Genomic DNA, 23373 nt, shown 5'->3' on the forward strand with positions numbered 1-23373 from the left:
TACCTTTACTACCGGTTTGCAGCTGGGCCGTGCGCACTCTTCTGCGCATGCGCAAAAGCGTTCTGATGACATCAAGGTCAGTGGGCGGAGCCTCACACCGGTTTTACTACCGGTTCTATAGAACCGATGCGAACCGGGAACAACCCACCTCTGGTGCAGAGCCTTCTATGCATGTGCAGATTGTCAAAAACGGGACATCCAGGTGGGTGGGTGTAGCCTCCCGCTGCCACCGCTACCGGTTCACCCGAGCTAGATAGAACCGGTTGAATACCACCACTGCTATTTACAGCATTGGATAGATATCTTCCAGGTTTCATGTGTGTTCTACATTATTACATGTATAATTTTAACAAAGGAGCTGGGGTTGAATGGTGGAACTAGAAATGCCTGTTTTTCCACTTAATGAACATGCTTATCAGAACATATATTCAAAAATGCCGATACCAAAATTTGTCTAGTACTTTATTGAACATTTTAAAAAAATGACCAAAAAGGATAAATGAAATAAAGTTTCACCAGGAAAAAAATAAGGCCATATTCACAATAATAGTATTCTAAAGCCAAAACATCTAAAATTAAACAACAAATAGTTTGAGGGCACCTTTTGGATGAATTAATCAAGAAATGCAGTTCGGGGGTGGGTGGGTAGAAAGATGAGAAAGAAAGGCTGTTTCTGGATCCTGTGAATAGAGTGACAGACTCGCCTTCACATGCAAAGGGATTAATGTATGGAAGATTCTCAAGAAAAGAAATTGAGATTTCAGCCAGAGGTCACTGGGAAGGTATTATGAATGCTAGTCCACAGGTGTATATAAGATGCCAGAGTGGCGTAATAAAACACATAAACTTATTCCCCTTTCACTCTCCATAACCCATTAAGGCCAAGCCTATTAGAGGATTCTATCTGAGTCAGATGAAGTAAGAGATGCATTTGTTGTCATTGGATTAAATTACAGGTAACTTATCAGATGCTGAAGGGCATCAATATGTCCCAAGAGTGAGCACAGGTTAGTGTCCACCATTATTCCTGTCAGTCATGACTTTTACTATTTTAAAGATTCCCTTAATTCAAAATAAATAAATGGGAAATATGTTACAGAGTAAGTATCAGCATCATCTTTATTCTCAACAAAATCGGTGGGGTTCCTTAAGCATAATACAAGTGGAATATAATAAATAAAATAAAAATAAATTTCCAGAATGTACGAAGATTAGATGGCTGCATCCCAGTGTTTGGTTTAGAAGGATGCGCTCTTACCAAACAAACAGTCAAGCAGCAGCCAGAGGAGGGCTGCTCCCGGTAGGGAGGTCTTAGGAGTTAGAATGACGGGGAAGCTTTCCCCCAAAGTTCCTTCTAATGCATTGATATTTTGGGACTGGTTACATTTGGTGTGGCTGTCATTTAGCAAGAGTGCCACCAGCTAAAAAAGTAGACAATATTTATACTATAAATTTTTACCAGAGAGAAGAGCTCATCAGCTGCTGAATTCTCCTTACATCTTTAAAGGCTGCTGGCAGTAACTGGGGAAATGTTATTTGGCTGCTCTTTGCTGGTTCTATACTTGAGCTATGATGTATTAACAAACAGCAAATGTTCTGGGTTAGCCATCTGAGAACACTGCTGCACAATGCCTCAACTGTGGAAAGACTATGTAATCCCACTATAGCAGGGCTGTCAAACTCACAGCCCGTGGGCCGGATGCGTCACTCTGTCACCACAGCCACAACCAGTTTAGCGAAGGGGGGGAAGTTGCAATATGTCACGTGACGCTGCCCTGATGACATGTGTTTGACACCCCTGCATTATAATCATCTCCACAAATTAAGCACAAAATGGTGTGCCTAAATGTAAGAAACCACTATCCCCCCACCCCCAAAACCCTTTTAGACAATTATTTGGGACTCTGAGCTTCTATTTCATCTTTCTCTAGGATCCAACCAAGATGGCAAGGCAGCATGCAACAATATCAAATCTAATATGGAAATAAATCCAACACATATAATAAATGTATTGACATCCCCATTTGTGTTCACAATGGCTAAATTGACAGACTTACCAAATGCACTTCACTTATGAATAAGCTGTTTACATGCACAGATATAAAAGGGAAAAAAATGACAATATTGTTGGGAAAACATATACTATTAGAAGAGAAGGGAATGTCAAACATCAGTACCAAGGGAAATGGGGGAACAGAAGAGATGAAATCTACTTCAGCTGAAGTTATTCTCTCCCATCACGTCCAAACGGTAGTTTTGGCCTGCAGTGCAGAGAAAGAAATATGAAGCAGTCAATCTTAGGAGAAGAAAGTTATTCATTTTAAAATTGCTGTATGCTTAAAAGTAGGAGTAAAAAAAAATGAGCACAATGGAAAATAGGTTATAGATACAATACAGGTATCATCAAGAGAATTTAAAAGTCTTTAAACTGAAGATGAGAATCAATTTTGTGTAGTGTTTTAAGATAGGGGTCCCCAACCCCTGGTCTGCAATCTGGTGCCAGGCCACACCCCCTTGGGAACCAGGCCACACAAGTGTTGGGCAAGCGTGCAAACACACAAAGCTGCATTTGTGCAAGCAGCGTACACAAAACCATCCCCTCTACCCCTCTCCCCATCTGCAATTGTGGCTGCCACCAGTCCACAGAGTCAGAAGGCTTGGGGACCACTCATTTAAGATGTTACAAACCAGGAAACCATGAGTTCTAGATGGGTAACTTTGGGCCACTCACTTTCTCTCAGCCCTAGGAAGTAGGCAATAGGAAACCACTTCTGAAAATCTTAAGAAACTACACCGACTTGTCCAAGTACTTGCTAGGAGTTAAGAATGACTCAAAAGTACCAAGACAAAAATAAAACCCTAAAGTTGCTTTTGAGTTATTACCTTACATTCATACATTTCACAAATACTGCATATGGGAAGTGGTGATTTAGTGAGATGGCAGCTTTGTCTATAATAATGATTATAATTCTCTTTGCTACTCTGTTTCTAAAAATCCTAACTGATTTTGGCTTTTTTTTTCTTTTTTCTTTTGTTCTAGGAAACAATCAATTTTGTTCTGGGAAACAATGAAACAACTTCAGCTGAACCTGGTAAGATAGGGTGGCTATGAGTGGGTCCCTCAATTTGATATTGGATGGGTTGCACTACTAAGACAAACCCAATGTGTAATCTAGGATTTCTTTTGGATTCATGGCTCCTTCTTGAAGAGCAGATAGCGGCTGAAGCAAGGAGGCTGAACTTCATACTGTGCATCAGTTTTGCCTTTTCCTGGATAGGGAGGTTCAGTCACTCATGCCTGGTCAACTCCCATTTTGACTATTAGGATGCAGTCCACATGGGGCTACCCTTTAAAAGTACCCAGAAGCTTCAGCTGGTACAGAATGCAGTCACATGGGCAGTTATGTGCACTTCAAGAATAATACATGCAACAGCTCTGCCGCAGGAGCTGCATTGGATGCCAGTCTGTTTCCAAGTCCAATTCAAGGCGTTGGTTATGACCTTTAAAGCCCTACATGGCATGGGGCCAGGTTTCCTATGGAATTGTTTTCATCCCATTACATCAAGATTGTAATTGCCCAAACTGGAAAGCGGAGAGGAGGGAGGGAAGGACAAACAAACAGTTTTAAGTTCTAGAAAATTTCTAAACCTGAAGTGCAAATTATATAATACAGACTGGATATTCTACCCATCCAAAGTTTTCTCTCCTAATTTGTTTTCTCCACCATGGAGGACAAGAAGAATAGCTGTCTCCTCACACAGACAACAGGCAACTCAGCTGGGATCGTCAGAGAGGCATTTTAAAAAATGCTTTGAAAAGCCTCTCTGATGATCAGGCAACTCAGCTGGGATCGTCAGAGACTTTTCAAAGCATTTTTATTTACCACCTCTTCGGCCAAGAGGTTGCAGAAAAAAATGCTTTGAAAAGCCTCTGAGGATCCCAGCTGAGCCGCGTGATCATCAGAGGCTTTTTTTTTTACTTTTAAAGCATTTTTTCGTTGGAAGAGGTTGTAGAAAAAATGCTTTTAAAAGTTAAAAAAAAAGCCTCTGATGATCACGCGACTCAGCTGAGCATGGTGGGGGTGCGCAGGGATTTTTGCTACCAGTTCTCCGAACCACCCTCCACCATCGCTACTGGATTGGGCGATTCGGTCCGAACCGGGAGCATTTCACCCCTGCTCTCTCCTTTTCTCACAACGTTTCTGTTCAACTACTCAGCATTAGGTGGCCTGAAACAGCTGCCGCGGGAAGCAGACTTTGAATATTATCAAAGGTCAGGGATTGTTAGTACCCAGATTTAATTTTTTCATGGTGGACATTCAGCTTTAGGGATCAAAATGGCTTGGGTTAGTTTTGAGCTGAAAAGTCTGCTCTGGTGGCCAATTAGTTATTACGTTAAGTCATTTATGTCCGTGGTGTTCTCAGTAGTTCAGAAGGAAGATATCTGTTAATTATTTGCTTCTCTGTAGATCTACTCAAGAATTAAATTCTTTCTTGCCTACCATAATTCAGTTTAATGACACAAATTTAATTGTGGTTGGAAATGTTTTTCTCTATTACAGCATCCACAATGTAAGAAGGCCCCGAGCGCCTGCCATCCACACACCCACACCCCTCCCAATGTTCCCTGCAATAAATGAGAGTCAACCTGTTACGCCACCAATTTAGTAGTAGAATATATTCCTAGATTCTTTGTCTACTTTTTCACGTATTTTTCAAATAATTGTTTATATATTAATTACTGGTGTTACTGTTTTTATGGTATTTTGTTATTATGCAATGAGAATATTTTTAACTTAAATAGTGTTGGTATTTCCTTGACTGTCTGAAAACATCCTCTGCTTGAATGGATCTTCTGTCCAACTGGGTAAAAGTTGGCACAGTGCCATCAGGCTGTCCTGACCACGCTCATCAAGCCCTGACTCTTCCAGTCAGAGTAGGAATGTGGGCCTCCCAGTGTGGTCCTGTGGCTCACTCCCCAAACCATCTACTGGGGTTGTTAGTATGTATTTCCATTTAAAATCAATCCCTGTAGTCAATCCCTTTCTGGGAAGGAGGGTTTGTCCAAGATAGATTCTTATCAATGCTTTCCCACACCCAGCAAGGACTTAAGGACTCTACAGGGGAAACAATGGGCTTGGAGAAGATTTATTATTCATTTTATTTTATTTATTTAGTTTGTCAAACATGTACGAGATAACAGGTAGAAGTATAAACAAGGACATGAGCACGTGAAATGAGTATGAATAAATGGGGACAGTAGGATAGGGACGGTAGGCACGCTGGTGCACTTATGCACGCCTCCTTACAGACCTCTTAGGAATGGTGTGAAGTCCACGGTAGTCAGTTTAAGATTGAAGCTATGGGGGTTTGAGGAAGTAACAATGGAGTCAGGTAGAGCATTCCAGGCATTGACCACTCTATTGCTGAAGTGAATCGAGTTTGGAGCAGTTTACCTTGAGTTTGTATCTATTGTTTGCCTGTGTATTATTGCGGTTGAAGCTGAAGTAGTCGTTGACAGGTAGGACGTTGTAGCAGACAATGTTGTGTACTATGCTTAGGTCAGAGACCGTAGGCGGCGTAGTTCAAGGTTATCCATGCCCAAAATTTCAAGCCTGGTGGCATATTAAAAGACTACCTATCTCTGTTTTCCCCAACATCTAAAAAGCTGTGGCAAGGAACATGTACAGAATACATAAGCATAACTTCCCAATTAGGACAGGGCAGGAAAGGCTACTCCTAGAATCTCTTTAATGCTCATTTGAGGATTGTAAGCATACAATCTGTAGAAGCCTACAGAGATGCTTTTCTGTTATAACAGTAACAGAGTTGGAAGGGACCTTGGAAGTCATCTAGTCCAATCCCCTGCTCACGCAGGAGACCTGTCCTAGAGATTTGAACCGCCGAACCAGGGGTGAAATGCTCCCGGTTCAGACTGGATCACCTGATCCGGTAGCGATGGAGGCGGGTGGTTCGGAGAACCGGTAGCAAAAATCCCTGCCCGCCCCCATACCCAGCTGAGCTGCACAATCATCAGAGGCTTTTTTTTTTTTACTTTTAAAAGCATTTTTTCTACAACCTCTTTGGCCAAAAAAATGCTTTTAAAAGTAAAAAAAAACCCTCTGATGATCGCGCGGCTCAGCTGGGATCCTCAAAGGCTTTTAAAAGCATTTTTCTACAGTCTCTTCAGAGGTTGTAGAAAAAAATGCTTTTAAAAGCCTCTGAGGATCCCAGCTGAGTTGCCTGATAGGCAGAGGCTTTTTTTCTTTTAAATACCTCTGACGATCCAAGCTGAGTTGCCTGATCGGCAGAGGCTTTTTTTCTTTTAAATACCTCTGACGATCCAAGCTGAGTTGCCTGATCGGCAGAGCCTTTTGAAAGCATTTTTTTACAACCTCTTCACCGAAGAGGTTATAGAAAAAATGGTTTTAAAAGTAAAAAAAAAATGGCCACGCCCACCCAGTCATCCCACCAAGCCACACCCACAGAACCGGTAGTAACAAATTTTAGATTTCATCATTGCGCCGAATTGCCGACCTTTCTGATCGACAAGCTCTGTGTCTTAGTCACCGAGCTGAAGGCTCACTAATTTTGATGGTCTTTTGCTGCAAATTCTGCAGACACCACAAGCAAAGACTTTAACTTAAACTATGGTGAGTTGCAAAGAAGAAATGGGAACAAGAAGAGACGTCCATGGATCTTTATTTAAATTAGAGTCTAGTTTGTTGTAAACCCTCAGCTGGTTTGCCACAGTTTTCTGTGCTAGTTAAGTTTTTATAATTTCTGACCTCTGAAGAATAGAATACAAGTTCCTATTCTAGATGTCTCCATTGCCAGATGTGGAGTAAAACTTCAAGTGTTGTCATGTATGGTAAAGGTTTGGTTACAAAGTAAGATTTTTATCTCAATGCAATGCCTTTAACAACATTTTCTTTTTTTAACTTTTCTAACTTTGGGATTTCTGGTTTGAATGGATATTCAGTTGAGAGGGTCTTTGATATTCCTAAATAATGCCATAATATCCATAATATCCCAGACACATCAGCCTATTTAAGTTAATTATTAATCAAAAGAAAAACTGCCAGAATAGTTATTAAACTTGGTGTTACTTACCATTCCTATTCTCCTTTTTTCCTCATTTGCTCCTCAAAGAAATCGTTGCACGCAACAGTCAAAGCAGCAACCAAAACCACAAATTCATTAAAATCCACTTCATTATCTCTGTTAATATCAAGATCGTGCATGATCTTATCAACCAGCTGGGGATCTTTTTGACACTATAAAAGCAAAAAGAAAAAAAAAAGAATAGCATACAAAATTGTTTGAGGCATGGGAGTTGCATTAGAGATTTCTCTTTAGTTCCTTGAGGCTATGTATATACTTTCTCTGTAAACCTTAGGGAATTTTTATATGAACGATGACATTTACCATTGCCACAACAGCGTCGGCAACCTGTGTTTGTCTCAGTAGATGTCCCTAGTTTTAATATGCATAGATTTTATTTTTAATCTTTCCAACAATTTATTATCAAAAGGTAAGAAAAGCCTCCACTCTTTTGGCCTTCCACAAAGGGGTCAAAACCTGGCTGTGTAGCTTTGCATGGGGACACACAAGGACCCCACAACTATGGGTTGGGCTGGTTGGCCCCATAAGACACCCCCACACTAACCACTTCTAATCCACCATTTTGGAATTCTTCATCTTTTGAAATTTTTACAATGTTGTTGTATAATTTAAAAATTTTTAATCCTAAATTATTCTGATCTTAATGTTTAATTTTACTGATTATATTTGTACACTGCCCAGAGCCACTCTCTATTAAGGAATATGAAGAATAAATAAATAACAAAACAAACAAACAAATAATAAAATGTTTCTTCTACTTCTGTCGTTCAGTTAAATGAATCCAATCCTGGCCTCACCTATAAGATGATGCAGCCATTTTGTGCCATCAACTTTCTCACTGCAGTCTCTCTTCTCTAAAACTTTAACTGTGGTTCTGGAGTCTAAAACATTGCCCACCCTGTGTTAAAGTCATCACATGCAGGACTGTGATTTTGTTTTTAGTGCATAATGTAAAGGGGGCAATCTTGATCAATGCCACTGAGCACTGGAGGAAGGTTTAAATTCCCACCATCCCTCACCACTTGATTCATGAAATCCCCACAGGTATACACATAGGATCCAGATTTAAAAACAAATGCAAGTGATTAAAATAAACAATTTTTTAAACTATCTCCTTCCTCTGGGAGAGAATTTTGTAAGAAAATGTCTAGAGAAGAAGGTTGATCTTCCCAAGCTGGTCACATGGTCATATTGGTCATAATTGGACTCTGTATATTTAAACTCTTAAAAATATATCAAAGGGCAGTTGCTCACTAGGGTATGATCTAACTTTATTATCTAGTTAAGATCAAAGAAAGAAGAACTGAAGCTCACAATGCAGGTGGACTTGTCCTGAGCCTAAATATAGTACAGAGTTTGTTACTTTTGCCTGACCTACACAATTGTGTAGCCAACTTAAAGTGTGAGAATTCACCCACTGAGGAGATAACTTAGTAAATTGCTACACCGGATAAAAAGAATCCAATCCAAGAAAAGTCATGATTGATTTTTTAAAATTCTCCTTTCTGCTTTTACAGGGCTGCAAATTTTTAAGATGACACTTTTCTTAAAATAAATAGGCTACAGATGCCTGTTGTAGATCATATTTCTCTCCTTCCCCATCTCTGTAGAACAATGTTAGTAAAATACTGCATAGGAACAAATAGTGCAGCAAAAACCACATTCTCCCCAGAAACGTGTGCTGGAATGCAATAGTCTCCAACCTTTCCAGCTCAGCAGGTTGGTGGTGACGGGGTGGTGGTGAAAGTGGTGGCAATGGGGAAAGAGGGATGGTTTCACATGCACACATGTGACGCTTTCACAAATGCAGCTTCACGCATGCACACATTCACCCACCACTTCCGCAGCCCGGTTCCTAACGGGTTACTGCCCAGCAGCAGGCCAGAACTGGGGATTAGTCAAATGACTAAATCAATAAAGTTTCTAGTGTATTATGTGAATGAAATGCCATACTGATTTTAGTTGTTGTTCATTGTCATATTCTTAGGGCCATCTTTGATAATACTCTACATTTATGCCTTTTGAAATTCAGATGCAATTTTTTAAATGTATGGAACATTTCTGGGCCATTTTTAAATGTATGGAACAAGCAGTGAGGATATAAGGAGCACAAAAGGAGGGGAATTAGGTAAAGTACAGCTGAGGAACTATATTTTTGAAAATTTTCAGGCATTTATGGCTAATTATATTTTCATCTTTAAGAAGAGAAAAAGGGATGTTGGAGAGATAAAATGCACATCGATAGCAAAGCACATCGAAAGAGCCTGTAGTACAGTGGACTAAAGCACTGTTATTAACATCTGCTGCTTGCAATTACTGCAAGTTCAAATCTCACCAGGCTCAAAGTTGACTCAGTCTTCCATCCTTTCAAAGGTAGGTGAAATGAGGACCCAGATTGTGGGGGCAATAAGCTGACTTTGTATAAATATACAAAAGTATGAAGGCTATTGCTTAATGCTTTGTAAGCCGCCCTGAGTCTCCGGAGAAGGGTGGCATATAAATTAAAGCAAAAAAAAAAAAAGGGGGGGGGTATGACATCATGTGGAGACACCATAACAAAGTGCTGCTAGTTTACCTTAGAAAGAAGCTTTGGAAAGATGCTAGGTCCTCTGAGACTTGATAGTCATTATTACGCCAAATACCTCTTTCATTTGACATATGTTTGCATGCTAGCAACCAATAAAATAAGGCACTGGGAAATAATATGATATTTAAGATGTTTACAATTGAATTTATATTTGGAAGAAAAGGGGAAAGGATGAAAGGAAACTGCAAAAAATGCCTTTAGATCAGCAAGATAAGCTATTGGGAGAATATGTGGCAACTGAAAATACACTGGAAAACAACAGTGCCTATAGAACATGATGGAGAATAAAAGGAATTTAGAATGGAGAAAAGTTAAATAGGAAGAAAAGTACAGCTAACAATCACCTGCCACTTTTGCTATAGCTCATTTCATAAATAATGTGCTCTCTCTCTCTCTTTCCCTCCCTCCCTCCCTCGCTCTCTCCCTCTCTCCACACATCCACACACACAAATACAGATATTTAACTGTCAGTTTTGAATTATTCATATTGCAGAAATAAATTTGGCATTGGTATACAAGCCATTATCAATTTATCAGTATCAAGATATTGAATCAAAAAAATGCAGCTAGTGTTCATTTCTATCTGGAATTTGGAATTCCTCTTTGCAATTCAGAAAACAGATAGTTTTCATTAAATAAATATTTATTAAACTAATTTATCAGACTAAACAACAAACTTCTTAAATCTCCACATGTGGCATAGGTCTATGAGCTGTACTTTCCCACTCTGATCTTGAATCACCTGAAAATTGTATCTTGTGACTAATTTACAAAATCAACCTATCTGTCTTCAACCCCATCTCTAGCAACAGTGAGGATACAGCCACCTGCTTTATTCCTCCTGAGCTACCACCAAATATAATTGGTGACGATAACTAAATATTATTATGCTTTTCTGTAATGCCAATTACAGAATTGGTGCCACCACATTCTTTTACATGATTGCTTAGACATCTCCAAATCAACAAAAATCTCATTAGAATCCACCAAAATCCAGTAAGATGTTATTGAGCTCTCATAATTTTTCAGACTTCTCAATTGAGTTCTTGCAAAATTTTGACATTCTTGCAGAAGACCATTAAAATTTCATGAGATTTCAAGAGTTTTATGAATACTGTTATATTTTTCAAGGATTGAAATGCCTCTAGGATGCTATGCATATTGCTGATTTTTAAAAAAATTGTAGCAGTTCTTTTCAGCACATGACATAAAAGACATCAACTTTTTATGTCATCAGCACAGCAGAGATATTTCATCAATTCCACTGAGAAACCAACTGTCTTTAGTAGCATTCATTTCAACAAGATTCCTGAACTATTTGCCCCAGAATAAGAAGTTTATGAATAGGCTCTGCTTTTTGTCTCTTTTGAGATCTAAGAATGGCCAGCATATGAATTAACAAATGTATTTGGCCAGTATTCCTGGAAATAAAAGGCTGGACTATTGTAGATAAACTTGATAAAATCCAATTTATTTCTATCTGAGTTTTAAAAGTATGTTCACAGATCTTACTCTGAACAGCTTTGTACAGTGAAATACAGATTGGTGGCTATTTGGGATTGGATATTTTGCATTATACATCTCCAAATTTGGAGTATGCATTTAAGACAATATTGCTCCTAGAATCTAGTGCATTGGCCATTTAGTTCTAGCAAATACTTTATTTTTTCAGTCCTCTTAATGGTACTTATATTTGTTCTGAAATTATGTATTTTAATTCTTAATTTTTTTTTTTAAAAAAACTTTATTACGCATCAGTTCCTTCTGTAATTCTTCCAATACATGATAGGTTCTACTATTAGGCTTAACTAACACCATTTTGTTACTGAGCTTTATTTGGATAAATAACACATTTCACAAGCAGGATCTCAACGTATGATTTTCCCGTTCCCAAAACAAAAAGATGATAATTGTGCTTTCCATAATAATGAAACCAAGATACCAGGCTACCTAATTCTAAGAACTCATTCTCTTGGAAGTGGCATAATGTTGCATGTCTATAATGTATCTGCTGCTGCAGAAAATATCTGCTTATCTGAAAGTCAAATGTTTTTCAAGCATCAACTAATAGCTATTCCTCCTCCCCAATTTATATTTCTAATACTGTAAATAAACAACAGAATATATGTAAGAAGAATTATTCTTACCGCAAGGAAATCAGTAAGTTCACTGGTGAGAAGTTGTTTGAGTTCTCCTTTATTGAGTTTGTACTTGTCCCCTTCTTTGGCAGAGTAATGATGAAAGACTCTGATTAAGGTATCCATCGCACCTTCCAGTTGTGATGGCATACTGCAAAAGGATCAGAAGCTAATGGCCAGCTTTCACAAATGCTCCAAAAAGGCAATTACTCCCTTTTATGCAAACAAATTAACACCCCACTCATCAGAAATTCATTAGCATAGCATCCAACCTCTCTGCTGCTTTGATCAAGAGCACACAGTTGTTGTTTACCATGCTAAGTGAGGAAAACACTTTCTAGAGACGAATCCTAGAAGACATGTTCATGCATTGGGTTCCTCAAATACGGCAAAGCAGGCTACACAACCAGAAGTCCCTAAAACAAATAAGACTCCCATCTCCTCTCAACACTGCAGGCAAATGGTCCTTTTCAATGGAAGAAAAGAGGGAGAGAAATGCCTAGATGTTGTCAAATGACCACATTACTAATTCAATGTGATTCACTTGTTTTTTGCTCTGATTTAACCATTTTTGGAGCCTCAGATCCAAAAATGCAACCCAGGGATAAAGAAAGAAAAAGTTTATAGTAGGAATATTTAAATACAACATTCAGGAGTTTTTCTTCCTACCTGTTTCAGATAAAGCAGTTCCAAACAAGTACTGTCTCCAGCAGGTACTGTATAGATTCTCTTTGGTTTTATCCTGAAAGTCCCACCCAACCTCTTCTAATTCCCCAGAGCTTCTAGAAGGAAATCACCAATGACAAAAAGCCTCAACTCTCAACTTTCGCTTTATTTGTGACAGCCTGTTAACTGTCAACAGGTGTTGCTATCTTTCCCCGGAGTCCTTCTGTAGGCTGGTTGGCTTCCCTGAACACTATGTTAGGAGTTGAGAGCAGAAAGGCTACCAGTTCATTAAGCTACAGAGGTCGGAAATCCAATTAAGTTGCTAGGAAGCCAGCCTCCTGGGGAAACACAGGAACTGCAATACTGAACAAGAGAATACAATGAATTCTCTTATTATTTATGGAATTTATTTCCCATCCTTTCCCTAAGAGGCTGAGGCAGCATGCGTAATCAATCCCTGTTAATTTCTTTCCACACGGGTGCATCTACTTTGAGCAACAATGGTTCCATATGGGTTTTGCGAAATGTGTTAGGAGAGGTGAGAGAAAGGGCAAGGGGAAAATGAGCATGGCCACTAAGTTAAAACATACTCTTCCATCTCTTCTACTAAATATGTTTCACTTAATACAAAGAAAATTTATATCTCGGATGATTCATTTGGCTTATAAGAGCCCTGCAGTATACATAAAGGCAAACAACCATGGCAGGCCCATGGGTATCCAGCTAACTATCAATTTGAGTTTGGATATTCTTTCCTTATTCCAATCAAGCAGACTAAATTACCATGTCTTTGCTTTTATAAAATAGAATATTGTCATGAGTTTAACTAACTGGAAAGATGGTGTTACTCTTTACCAATTTAAAAAAAAAAAGAAGTATTTTCAATATATTATTTTGAGATTTAAAATTTACAGTAGATAAATACTTAATGGATTAATTTAATTAATTAATTAAAATACTTAATGTTTCACAAGACTAAGTGGGCAGCCTCTGGGTCCCTAAATACTATTGGAAATATGTGCCAAATCCCTTACCTGGCTAAATGCATTGAGTAGGAAAGGAATGCATTTCATGCTCTATTTCACATAATAAAATCTCAGACAGGGCCCGAGCACAGCCAGCTCTATTTGTACTTTCCACATTTGTAAAAAAATGACAACAGTTAATCTTCCTTTGATCTCACACAGTCCACTTCTACTGAATATTATTTGGGAAAGGCAGAACTATGGTTGAGGAATGGAACTCTGATCATAAAGTGTGTGGATTTTTTTTTTTTAAAAAAAGAAATATTATTTTACATGTATTTTTTTTATTATCAAGCACATTGCTACCCCACCACTTTCAAAAAGACTATCAAGGGTTTACATAGAATAAAAAAGATAATTTAAAATACTGCAGCCATGATAAATCTAAACTAGCTGGCTAGGGAAATCTGGTCATCCACACATCTTAAAATTATCAAGTCTGAAAAATACTGATCTAAATATTACCCTCAAACATCATAAATGTCAACAATAAAACAACCTTGAGCAAGGAACAACAATAATTTTAGTCCAGAACCCTATTATGCATTACAACTAGATATTTTCTTTGGAGTGTGTCTCCCCCTTGTGTTTTGATACTGGGCAATTTCATCTCTAACTCATGCTGGCTGAGGAATCCTGGGAGTTGAAGTCCACAAGTCTTAAATTCTGGGAGTTATGATTCAGAATTTAAGTCCACAAGTCTTAAAGTTGCCAAGATTGGACACTCCTGCTTTAGAAGAAGTTTGTTGTTTCTTACATGTGGCCAGCAGAGAACTGAAATATATCCACATACTCCCCACAAGCCACTGGCTAAGTCTTTCAACCTGTCATAACCCCAAAAATAATAAGAAACTACTAGTTTAATTTCATCCTTTCAGTCCTCTATTTTAAGTATTGCCATAATCAAGTGGACTAAAACAAAATTCCATTTTATTTAAACAAAGAAGATGTTTGATGCTGGAGTGTTCACAGGAGACTTGAAGATGGAAGCCACAACTGCATGACCATAACTCTGCCTCCTTCTTAAGTGTGTTGTGTGTGCAACACTGGTAAAAAGGAATGGTTTTTGGTTGCTGACCACAGCCACTCTTTGACTTCTTTTTTTACTCCGCTTGTGAATGTCCCAGGCTTCTCCAAGAACATATGGCATGACTTCGTTTATCTGAAATATAATATTATTAAATTTATCAACCCAGTCTTTTTGAACTAAGTCCATGGAGAAAACAACCCACCTAGGATGGAGTATCCATCAATTGAGATATGGTTGGTTCTGAGACTTCTGAATATTTATAATTTTGATTGCATGGTTTTTAAAGGGTATTTTACTGATAATCATTTTTATTGCTAATAGTAATTTATAGATAGGTTGAACACATTGTCAATTGTTTTTAATTGTTCCTTATTTTAAGGTGGGAGTAAATATGAGGTTGAATAATAGCATAAAGAAATAATTAGTATAAAGAACAAAACAATCCAAGTTTTGTAAATGCTACATAATAAAAACAGAAAATTAAACCAATTAAGCTATTACTGGCATTATAATAAGGTAGTGTTGTGGAATTCCATAGTTGTGGCAACGTATACATTGATTATTTAATCAATGAATGAATGTTTTGGTACGGAACGTTTTTAAAAGACCTGATGTTCAAAACATAATCAGAAGAGGGAGCCCATGACATATTATGAATAGCTTGTAGTGTAATGCAGAGATGGACAAAATCAGGCTTGTTAGACTTTGACCATATTGAATGAGTTCTTTTCTGTTTTAAAGAACTCCATGAGCCACCTTCGGAAAAATCATGTTATTGATGCAATTAGTAAATCATTTGAGAATCAGTAATCTGCCAAGTATAAAAGTGCAACAAAATCAACCTGTGTATCCTAATTTAACTTTTTCCCACCTTTGTAATAATAAGCACTAGGCTAAGTTAATATTTGCTTTGTTACTTCTTTCATATTTAGCTAAACGTTCCTGCCATCGTCAGGAATATTTCTGAGTAATTTTGTATTCCACCATAAACCTGGTTCAGCATTTTAAAAGAACAATAAAGGGTTTATAAATTAATTGCAGTTATGTTAAGGACATAAAGACCTAATATTAAGAAACCATAAGTCTTGCTCTGCAACATTCTTGCCTCTCACCTAGGTAAGAATATATACACCTTCTTTGTTTATTTTAGAAGCCTCCCTTTTCTCCCTCTAAGTAGGCATAACACTGCAGTTGTATATTAATGTTACATAACATTGCTAGGACACAAAAGAGAATTAGCTTGGCTTAGAAGCATGAAATTATACACTTGGAATAATTTAACATATACTGAAGTACAGTCATCACAGAAAGCTTTTTAGTTTGGTTGATTTAAAAAAAAAGGGGGGGGGAAATCAAATAAGTTTAATACTTAAAGCAAAAAACCTTCAGAAATTCCCAGGGCTGTAGGCTGGCTTGGAAAGCAGCAGACCATTTTTGCAGCTTGCCAATTAAACTACAGGGACATAGCCCGAACCAGCCCAGTGATGCCCTCAACGTGATGTCCCGGTGCCTGGAAGCGGTACAGACCTGGATGGGGAGAAACAGGCTTCAGCTCAGCCTGCCAAGACTGAGTGGCTGTGGGTACCGGCATCTCGGCTCGAACAAGATATTCCATCTCTGGCTATAGGGGGTGAAGTGTTACCCCCTGTAGATAGGGCGCGTAACCTGAGCATCCTCCTGGATTCACGGTTAAATTTGGAAGATCATGTTATGACCGTGACCAGGGGGGCATTTGCTCAGGTTCGCCTGGTATGCCAGTTGCGCGCTTATTTGGACCAAGATATCCTACGCACGGTCACTCATCCACTCGTCACCTCCCGTATTGACTACTGCAATGCTCTCTACATGGGGTTGCCCTTGAAAACCACTCGGAGGCTTCAGCTGGTGCAGAATGCGTCTGCGCAGGTAATGTTGGGAGTGTCCCGACACTCCCATGTTACACCTCTCCTGTGCGACTTGCATTGGTTGCCGGTTGCCCTCTGGGTGAGATTCAAGGTGCTAATGATCACCTATAAAGCCCTACATGGCTTAGGCCTGGGATATTTGGCGGACCATCTGCAGCCAGCAACAGCTTCCCATCGCCCGGTGTGCTCTCATAGGGAGGGCCTACTCAGGGTGCCGTCAGCCAGACAATGTCAGCTGGCGACCCCCAGGGAGAGAGCTTTCTCTGTAGGCGCACCCACCTTTTGGAATCAACTCCCTCTGGAGCTCTGGGTGGCCCCCGACTTTCGCTCCTTCCGCCGTGGGCTGAAAACGTGGCTATTTCATCTAGCCGCCCTAGACTGATGGGGTTTTTAATAGAACTTAATGGGGTTTTATTGGATTTTTTGTCAATTTTATAATGGACTTTGTTTTTAATGGTCTGTTTGTTTTGTTTATTGTTGTGAGCCGCCCTGAGTCCTGTGGAGATAGGGCGGCATATAAGTCCAATTAAATAAATAAATAAATAAGGTTTTTTGAAATAATCCACTGCACGTGCCAGGTTATTTGCATGGTATATTTCACCACATCATACATTTAGGCTAGCAGAGTATGCTAATATAAACATAATATCAAAATAGCTATAATTAATCCTTCATCTAGCGGAGTACATATGCAGAGCTTTGGGAAAAAAGTAAATGCTCAGATCTACTTGTATTTCTTGTTACTAGTAATTATATTTAAGTAGTAATCATAACCACTTATGGTTAATTTTACAGTAATTAATATTTAACTAAGAAAACTCTAATTCAATAGTCTAGGAATGTAAGCAGCCACCTACTCTTATGGATGTTTTTCAGAACATAGGTCTGGTTTCAGAGAGTAGTGAAAACAGATTTGTCAAGGTTACTACACCAAAGGCCCTCCATCCCTACAATTTTACCAGTTCTCATTTTTTTTAGCCCCCCCCCCCCAATCTTTATTATTTTTATGAATAATTCAAGGTGATGAACATACTTAATATTTTTTCTTGTCCTATTTTTTGCCACAACTCTGTGAGGTGAGTTGGGCTGAGATTGAGTGACTGGCCCAAAGTCACCCAGCCAGCTTTGCACAAAGTTTCCAAGGAAACCACAAACATCTCAGATGACATATCTTAGATGTTTGAAGATAGCATTATTATGCCCTGCTTGATGGTCCTGAAAATCCAGTTCAGAAATAGATCCCATTGATTTCAATAAGTTTAACTTTCCCATAAGGATACATAGCACTTCAAATTTAAGCTAGAAACCTATGTTAGAATTTAACACCAACTATGAACTTCCTCATTATAAACTACTCATTTCCTTAAATAAAATTTATCCTTTCTAAATGTATTTAACAAAACTAATATGAGGGAATGGGATTCAGTATTATACATTTTGTGTGAGACCATAATTTAAAAAATGTTTTCTGTAGTTCATAGAACTATATGGAATTCTGTGTCCAATTGTAATAAAAATAAAGTTAACTGCTTGCTTCTTCTATTATGATAGAAGCTTCAACTAGATACCTTTTTTATCACTGACTGGCAGGCTCAATGGAAAAAATATGCTTTGTATCTGCACATTTAATGTCACAATTTAGAGTATAAACTGCTTGAGATCCTAGAAAAGGGCAGCAAGTGAGAGTATACAAGTTCAAGCTAGTTAGACAAATATTTTGATCTAATAGAATGGAATTTGCCATCTAAGATTGTCTCTCTAGGATGAGAGATGGACTGTGTATGTGTGCCAGATAGCAATATTTATCATTTAGGTTTGTTCATATTTGTATATTGTCTACAAAAGCAAAATCTAATGTTGCTAATCAGTCACAGCTCACAGCCAGAATACAGACGCAATTTCATGCATAATCTATTCTATAAACATTAGACAAACCAGCTTATCAAGGACATATGTCTGCCAAACGTCATGGGTGGTAATATGATAGTACAGTTAAGTACAAAAAGGGCTAATTTTTGTAGCTGTGGCAAGAGACCAGAAACATTATTACTGCCAATAGTTTTTCAGAAAGCTACAGAAGAATTCGATTCCAGTTAGCATCAGTTTTGGCTGCCAAAATCCTACTTCCATTTCCAAAATCAAATACAAATGTAGTGATGCATTTGAAAGAGGAGGAATTCATACCAGACAAGTCCCATAGAATTTTGCAGAATGCAGTAAATAATCAGAGAAAGAAACTACTTTTATGTAATTTGAAGCATAGAACATTATGAATTTAATTTAAGATTATGACAATCTTTATGGAATTTTTATGGAAAAACGGAAAAGTCATGGATTTAAAAGTCTATGTATGAAAGTCGTTTAGAAAGAACTAGGGACCAACTGTAAAAAAGAAAATTATCAAATTACTTCCCTTTCTTCAGCAAAGGCTTGGCTATCTCTTTTCTTAACATACCTACTTCTTTGGTCTTTTTTTTTCTCCTTTAATGGGAAGATACAGTATTTGAGAGAAGGTATAGCAGAGCAAAAAGGAGCCGGAAGGATCTGGAATAAACAAAAATATGCAGAAATATGGTATAAATATGCACAGCTAGTCTTGATCAGATTTCTCCAACTTGTTGGAGAGTTGTAATCATTTAATACATCTTAAAGTTCCAAGATATGAAGGCCATGTCACCATCTAAAATTAATCACCATGCTTGTTAATGTAAAGGATTACTTTGTTTTCCTTGCATCTGCTCTCTGCATTGTGAGTGACCTATTTGTTCTTATTAGCCGTAGAAATCAAATTGGACAATTGTGTTATTTTTTTCTGATTGCCCTTTTTGCAGAATGTGATGGAAACACAGCCTAAAAGCCTAATTAAGTTTGCACACCAAATCATCCATTCCATTTTAAGACGCTACTGAACAGCAAACTATGTCATAATTCCTAGCAATATTCATTTATTGCGTCTACTTTATTATGCAATATGTATCTCTTTGATTATATGAGTGCACTCAACTACATTCCCTTTTACTCTTAAAAGCATTTTTAATCACTATGTTTCCAGCCTGATGAAAAATTCTAATGAACTTGATTACTTGCTAAGATCTTTGTTATTACTTCTCAAAGAATATGTGCTTACTGTGAGTTTTGGTTCATCCCACTGCTAGCTTTTCTTACTTAATGTCTATGACAGCTGCTTGAGGAGTGAGAGGGGGTTACAATACACAACAGCCTTCTAGTAGGTGTCATTAAAGACACTGAAATTTGGTAGGTAAAACAAACAGCCAAAACCTGACTCAGTGCCAAAAAGGTGAGTTGTTTTTAACAGAAACACATTTAAAACATAGCAACACACTGGTATCAGATACTTGAACCTCTTATTGTTGCCACAAACATAGGCTTATGAACGTATATGGTGAGATTATCTTGTTCCATTTCAGCAATTTTGCTTTGTTTCTGAATAACCTTGGAAGAAATCCAACCTTTCTTCTCAGTTTACAGAGCAGTAGTAGAAGGCCTTTTGGGGAAACTGCTTTGTAGTTTTGGCTTTTATCCAACTTAAGTAAAAAACTATTTTTTCAGGTTATGGTTCCTGAAAAGGCTGCATAATTGCTCAGTGATTAAAGACGCTGAGTTTATCATGATTGCATGATGGGGTGAGCTCCCATTACTTGCCCCAGATCCTGCCCACCTAGCAGTTCAATATCATGTGAATGCGAGTGGATAAATAGGCACCTTGATGTATAGTCATGTTGGCAACATGAGCGTTGAGATGTCTTTAGACAATGTTGGCTTCCTTGGCTAAGAAACAGAGATGAGCACTGCCCCCTAGAATTAGACATGACTGGAATGGGGAAACTTTTACCTTTACCTTTATAGTTATTCTTTAGAACATCTTAGAATTGGACTTACCAGGTGCAAATCCAGTGGATCAAACCTGGAGATCGCTCCTCCCAAGTTCCATGGCACATAGATTTTTTTTAATCAATAGAGACCAGAGTCTTATGGAAGGGTTTCTCTGCAATTACTATGGGAATGTCCCCATCAATAGGAAAGTGCAAGCTGCAAATCAATGGTAAAGGTAAAGGTTCCCCTCACACATATGTGCTAGTCGTTCCCGACTCAAATCATTGTCTCAAATCAATAGTAGAGTACTGCAAACAGTAAAAAACTCCATTTATTCTGCATTAAGTTCCCCCACCCCAACTTTCTGTACCTCTGCAGTGAAGATAACAGATACACTGGCACATTTCTTCTGGTCTTTTTTTTAAGGAAAAGACTACCATGCTCTTTGCTTTCTGATTCATGATTCAGTCACTCCATATTGGGACTTGCAATGGTGTGAACAAAGCAAAGGAAAACAAGGGCAGTTTACAGCGAGTTGGGAACAGGTTTCCTTCCTACATTGTCCATGTGTCTCCTGGCAAAATGCAGTTGTTGGGATGACTTCATTTTGTAGCATACCTGTCTCATTTCAACGTTATCAGAACACGAGAAAGCAAAGGTGAGAACAAATGAAAGGAAGAAGGGATTTGAGACCAAGGGAGGACAGGAGACTAAGAACCCAGGAATGAGTATACATAGATATGCATGGGGATATTACCAGTGGGAATTTTGACCAGCGTTCTTTAAGAAATACCAGATAAATTGCTCAGTCACTCAAATTAAAATATCTTTTGCAATGATTTTGATTTTAAAATGAAACAACTGAGCTCATACAATCAGCAGAAGCTCAGATCTTTTAAAACTTTGCTGAGTTGTGAAATGTGGGCCATTTTCATAATATTTTAAGGACTGGCAGGCTCTGTCTAATAGTATTAAAACAGGAACTCTTTATAAACCATTTCTGGTTTAGCATACTCTGCAAACCCAGCAAATGGTAGCTTATTTAGTAAATCATGTTTTAGTATGATGACTGAACAATATCACCAAATCTTTCTTTGTCCTCATATTCTTAATATGTTCAAGCCTGATTTTCAAACTAATCTTATCCATCTCACTTTGGACTTTAAGATTCATAATTTCCCAAATTACCTGACCTTTGGGAAGTTAATAGCAGTTGAAATCTAAGCCATCTGGTGAATACCAACAGTAGCAGTTGTTTTGCACACATTTCTATATGTAAAATGTTCCTATGTTCCTAAAAGAGATTATATCCAGGAATTAAAGTGGGAGGTACTTTTCCCCCCTGAGAATTTAGGTGCTTTGCTTTTAGAGTATAAAAAAAAGGGAGGGGGATAATTCACAAAACCCACTCCTTCCTGCATTTCTCAACATTACTCATATTTCTGAGCATGACTCATTTGAAAGGCAGTTTCCTGGAGTAGTGAATCACAGAAAAATGCAGCCAACAGGCTCCTGTAAAATAGTCTGGCAGTATCTTGACAAGGTACAGGAGGCCCTGTCATAGAAAAGTTACTCAGCAGATGCTTAAAAAGAGAAAAGCCCCAGCCAACAAAGCAGAAAATGATTAATTTTAGAAAGGAAGTTTAGTTATTGAAAACATTAGGTTTTAAGGCACACTGGTTTGGAAATTACATTTTAAGAAATCTTCTGAGGGAAAATTTAGGGATTGTAGTGATCATAGCAGCATAGCTACACTGAATGCATAACTTTCAAGATTTTTGTTTTGCAAGTAGGAAGAGAAATATCTGAAGACCAAAAAATAACTCATTTTTTAAAACGAGGTACTTTGTGCTAGTCCACCAAAGATAGGATAAACCATTCCCAAGACTCTGTGACCTCTCATTGCTTATGCGATGTTGCCTTTGAATGTGAGTTAATATAGTTAAGAATTTGTAGTTTTATTATCTTTGGTATTGTTTTAGCTACTGAGAACCAGTTTGGTTTAATGATTAAGGCACTAGGCTAGAAACCAGGAGACTGGGATTTCCAGTACTGCTGGTGGGTAATTTTAGAGTACTCACTCTTTCTCAGTCCATGACGTTAGGCTCAATTCCTGATTCATTGGATCAACAATTGGTTGATTACTTAAAATAAAAAGTAAACCTTGCTAGAGAAAAACACTATCAAGGAAATTAAATGTTCTAACTACTGATTCTTCCATAGGGCTGCGTATGACATGACAAATTTGAAATCCCTAAGACGTTTTGTTTTGAGCTCAGAACAGTCGAAAGACTCAAAATGTGTTGCATTTTTATAACCATATCTTCATTTTTTAAAACAAACTTAGAATTCTTAATTATGCTCTGCTTTGCTGAAAGCTCTCTTCTTTAGAGGAAAAAGGTAGGATACACAATTCAGTAAAAACAAAGAAAGTTCTTAAGTACTAATATTAGTCAGCTTAAAAAAGGGGGTTTTCTTGAGTCATGAGAAGTTCAAGCTGGTGCTTCAACTAAGATTTTTTTAAAAAGTTTTACAAACATTGACTTGCCTACATTAGTTTACTAATGCTATTTTCAAACATGTTTGTCACACCAGATAAAACAGAGGTGTGGATTTGATCTCTAAAGTATCTCCTTAACCCAGAACAGAATTACTGAGAAAAATCATTTATCACTGTTTTGATACCTGCATTCTGCCATGCCCAATTCAGGAGCAGTCTACATTGTCAGAGATGAAAAAAGAGCTTATTTTTGGATTAGCAACAGAGATTGCAATCTAAGTTAAAATACTGGTATAAGCAACTAAAATAAATGGCAGATCATTTTTAGTACACAAGGTGCTATAAAACAGACAAGTGGGGGTGAGGGGCAGAGAATAGGCAAACATTGAGGCATTAATGAAAACATTTAAAATGTTGTGTGTTAGTGATGCTTCTACAATATATCTCCTCTAGGAGGGCATGCCTATTAACAAAACACTTAAGTTCACGGAAATCGATTTTGGGAAGGTGTTTCTCTCAGCCCCCGTCAGTGCTTTTTCTCACTGGTTTCCCATATTGGACGTG

The 23373-nt window shown here is 38.0% G+C and overlaps 1 protein-coding gene across 2 annotated transcripts; it reads right to left on the bottom strand.

The window, feature by feature from the left end:
* Nucleotides 1-448: 448 nt before the first annotated feature.
* Nucleotides 449-19013, bottom strand: S100Z (S100 calcium binding protein Z). 2 transcript variants are annotated; one of them, XM_087885768.1, is made up of 4 exons: nt 18931-19013; nt 11860-12001; nt 7114-7277; nt 449-2261 (listed from the first exon to the last, which is right to left on the bottom strand). In XM_087885768.1, the coding sequence occupies exons 2-3, from the start codon at nt 11998-12000 to the stop codon at nt 7119-7121; spliced, it is 300 nt and encodes a 99-aa protein (XP_087741894.1). In that variant the 5' UTR covers nt 12001; nt 18931-19013; the 3' UTR covers nt 449-2261; nt 7114-7118. The 2 variants fall into 2 exon arrangements, with proteins under 2 accessions (XP_087741894.1, XP_034296983.1); XM_034441092.3 differs by lacking the exon at nt 18931-19013 and adding an exon at nt 12520-12630.
* Between the last annotated feature and the right edge of the window lie 4360 nt (nt 19014-23373).

This window comes from Pantherophis guttatus, chromosome 2 (genome assembly GCF_059756535.1).
Source record: "Pantherophis guttatus breed Tessera chromosome 2, ASM5975653v1, whole genome shotgun sequence".
Taxonomy (NCBI): domain Eukaryota; kingdom Metazoa; phylum Chordata; class Lepidosauria; order Squamata; family Colubridae; genus Pantherophis; species Pantherophis guttatus.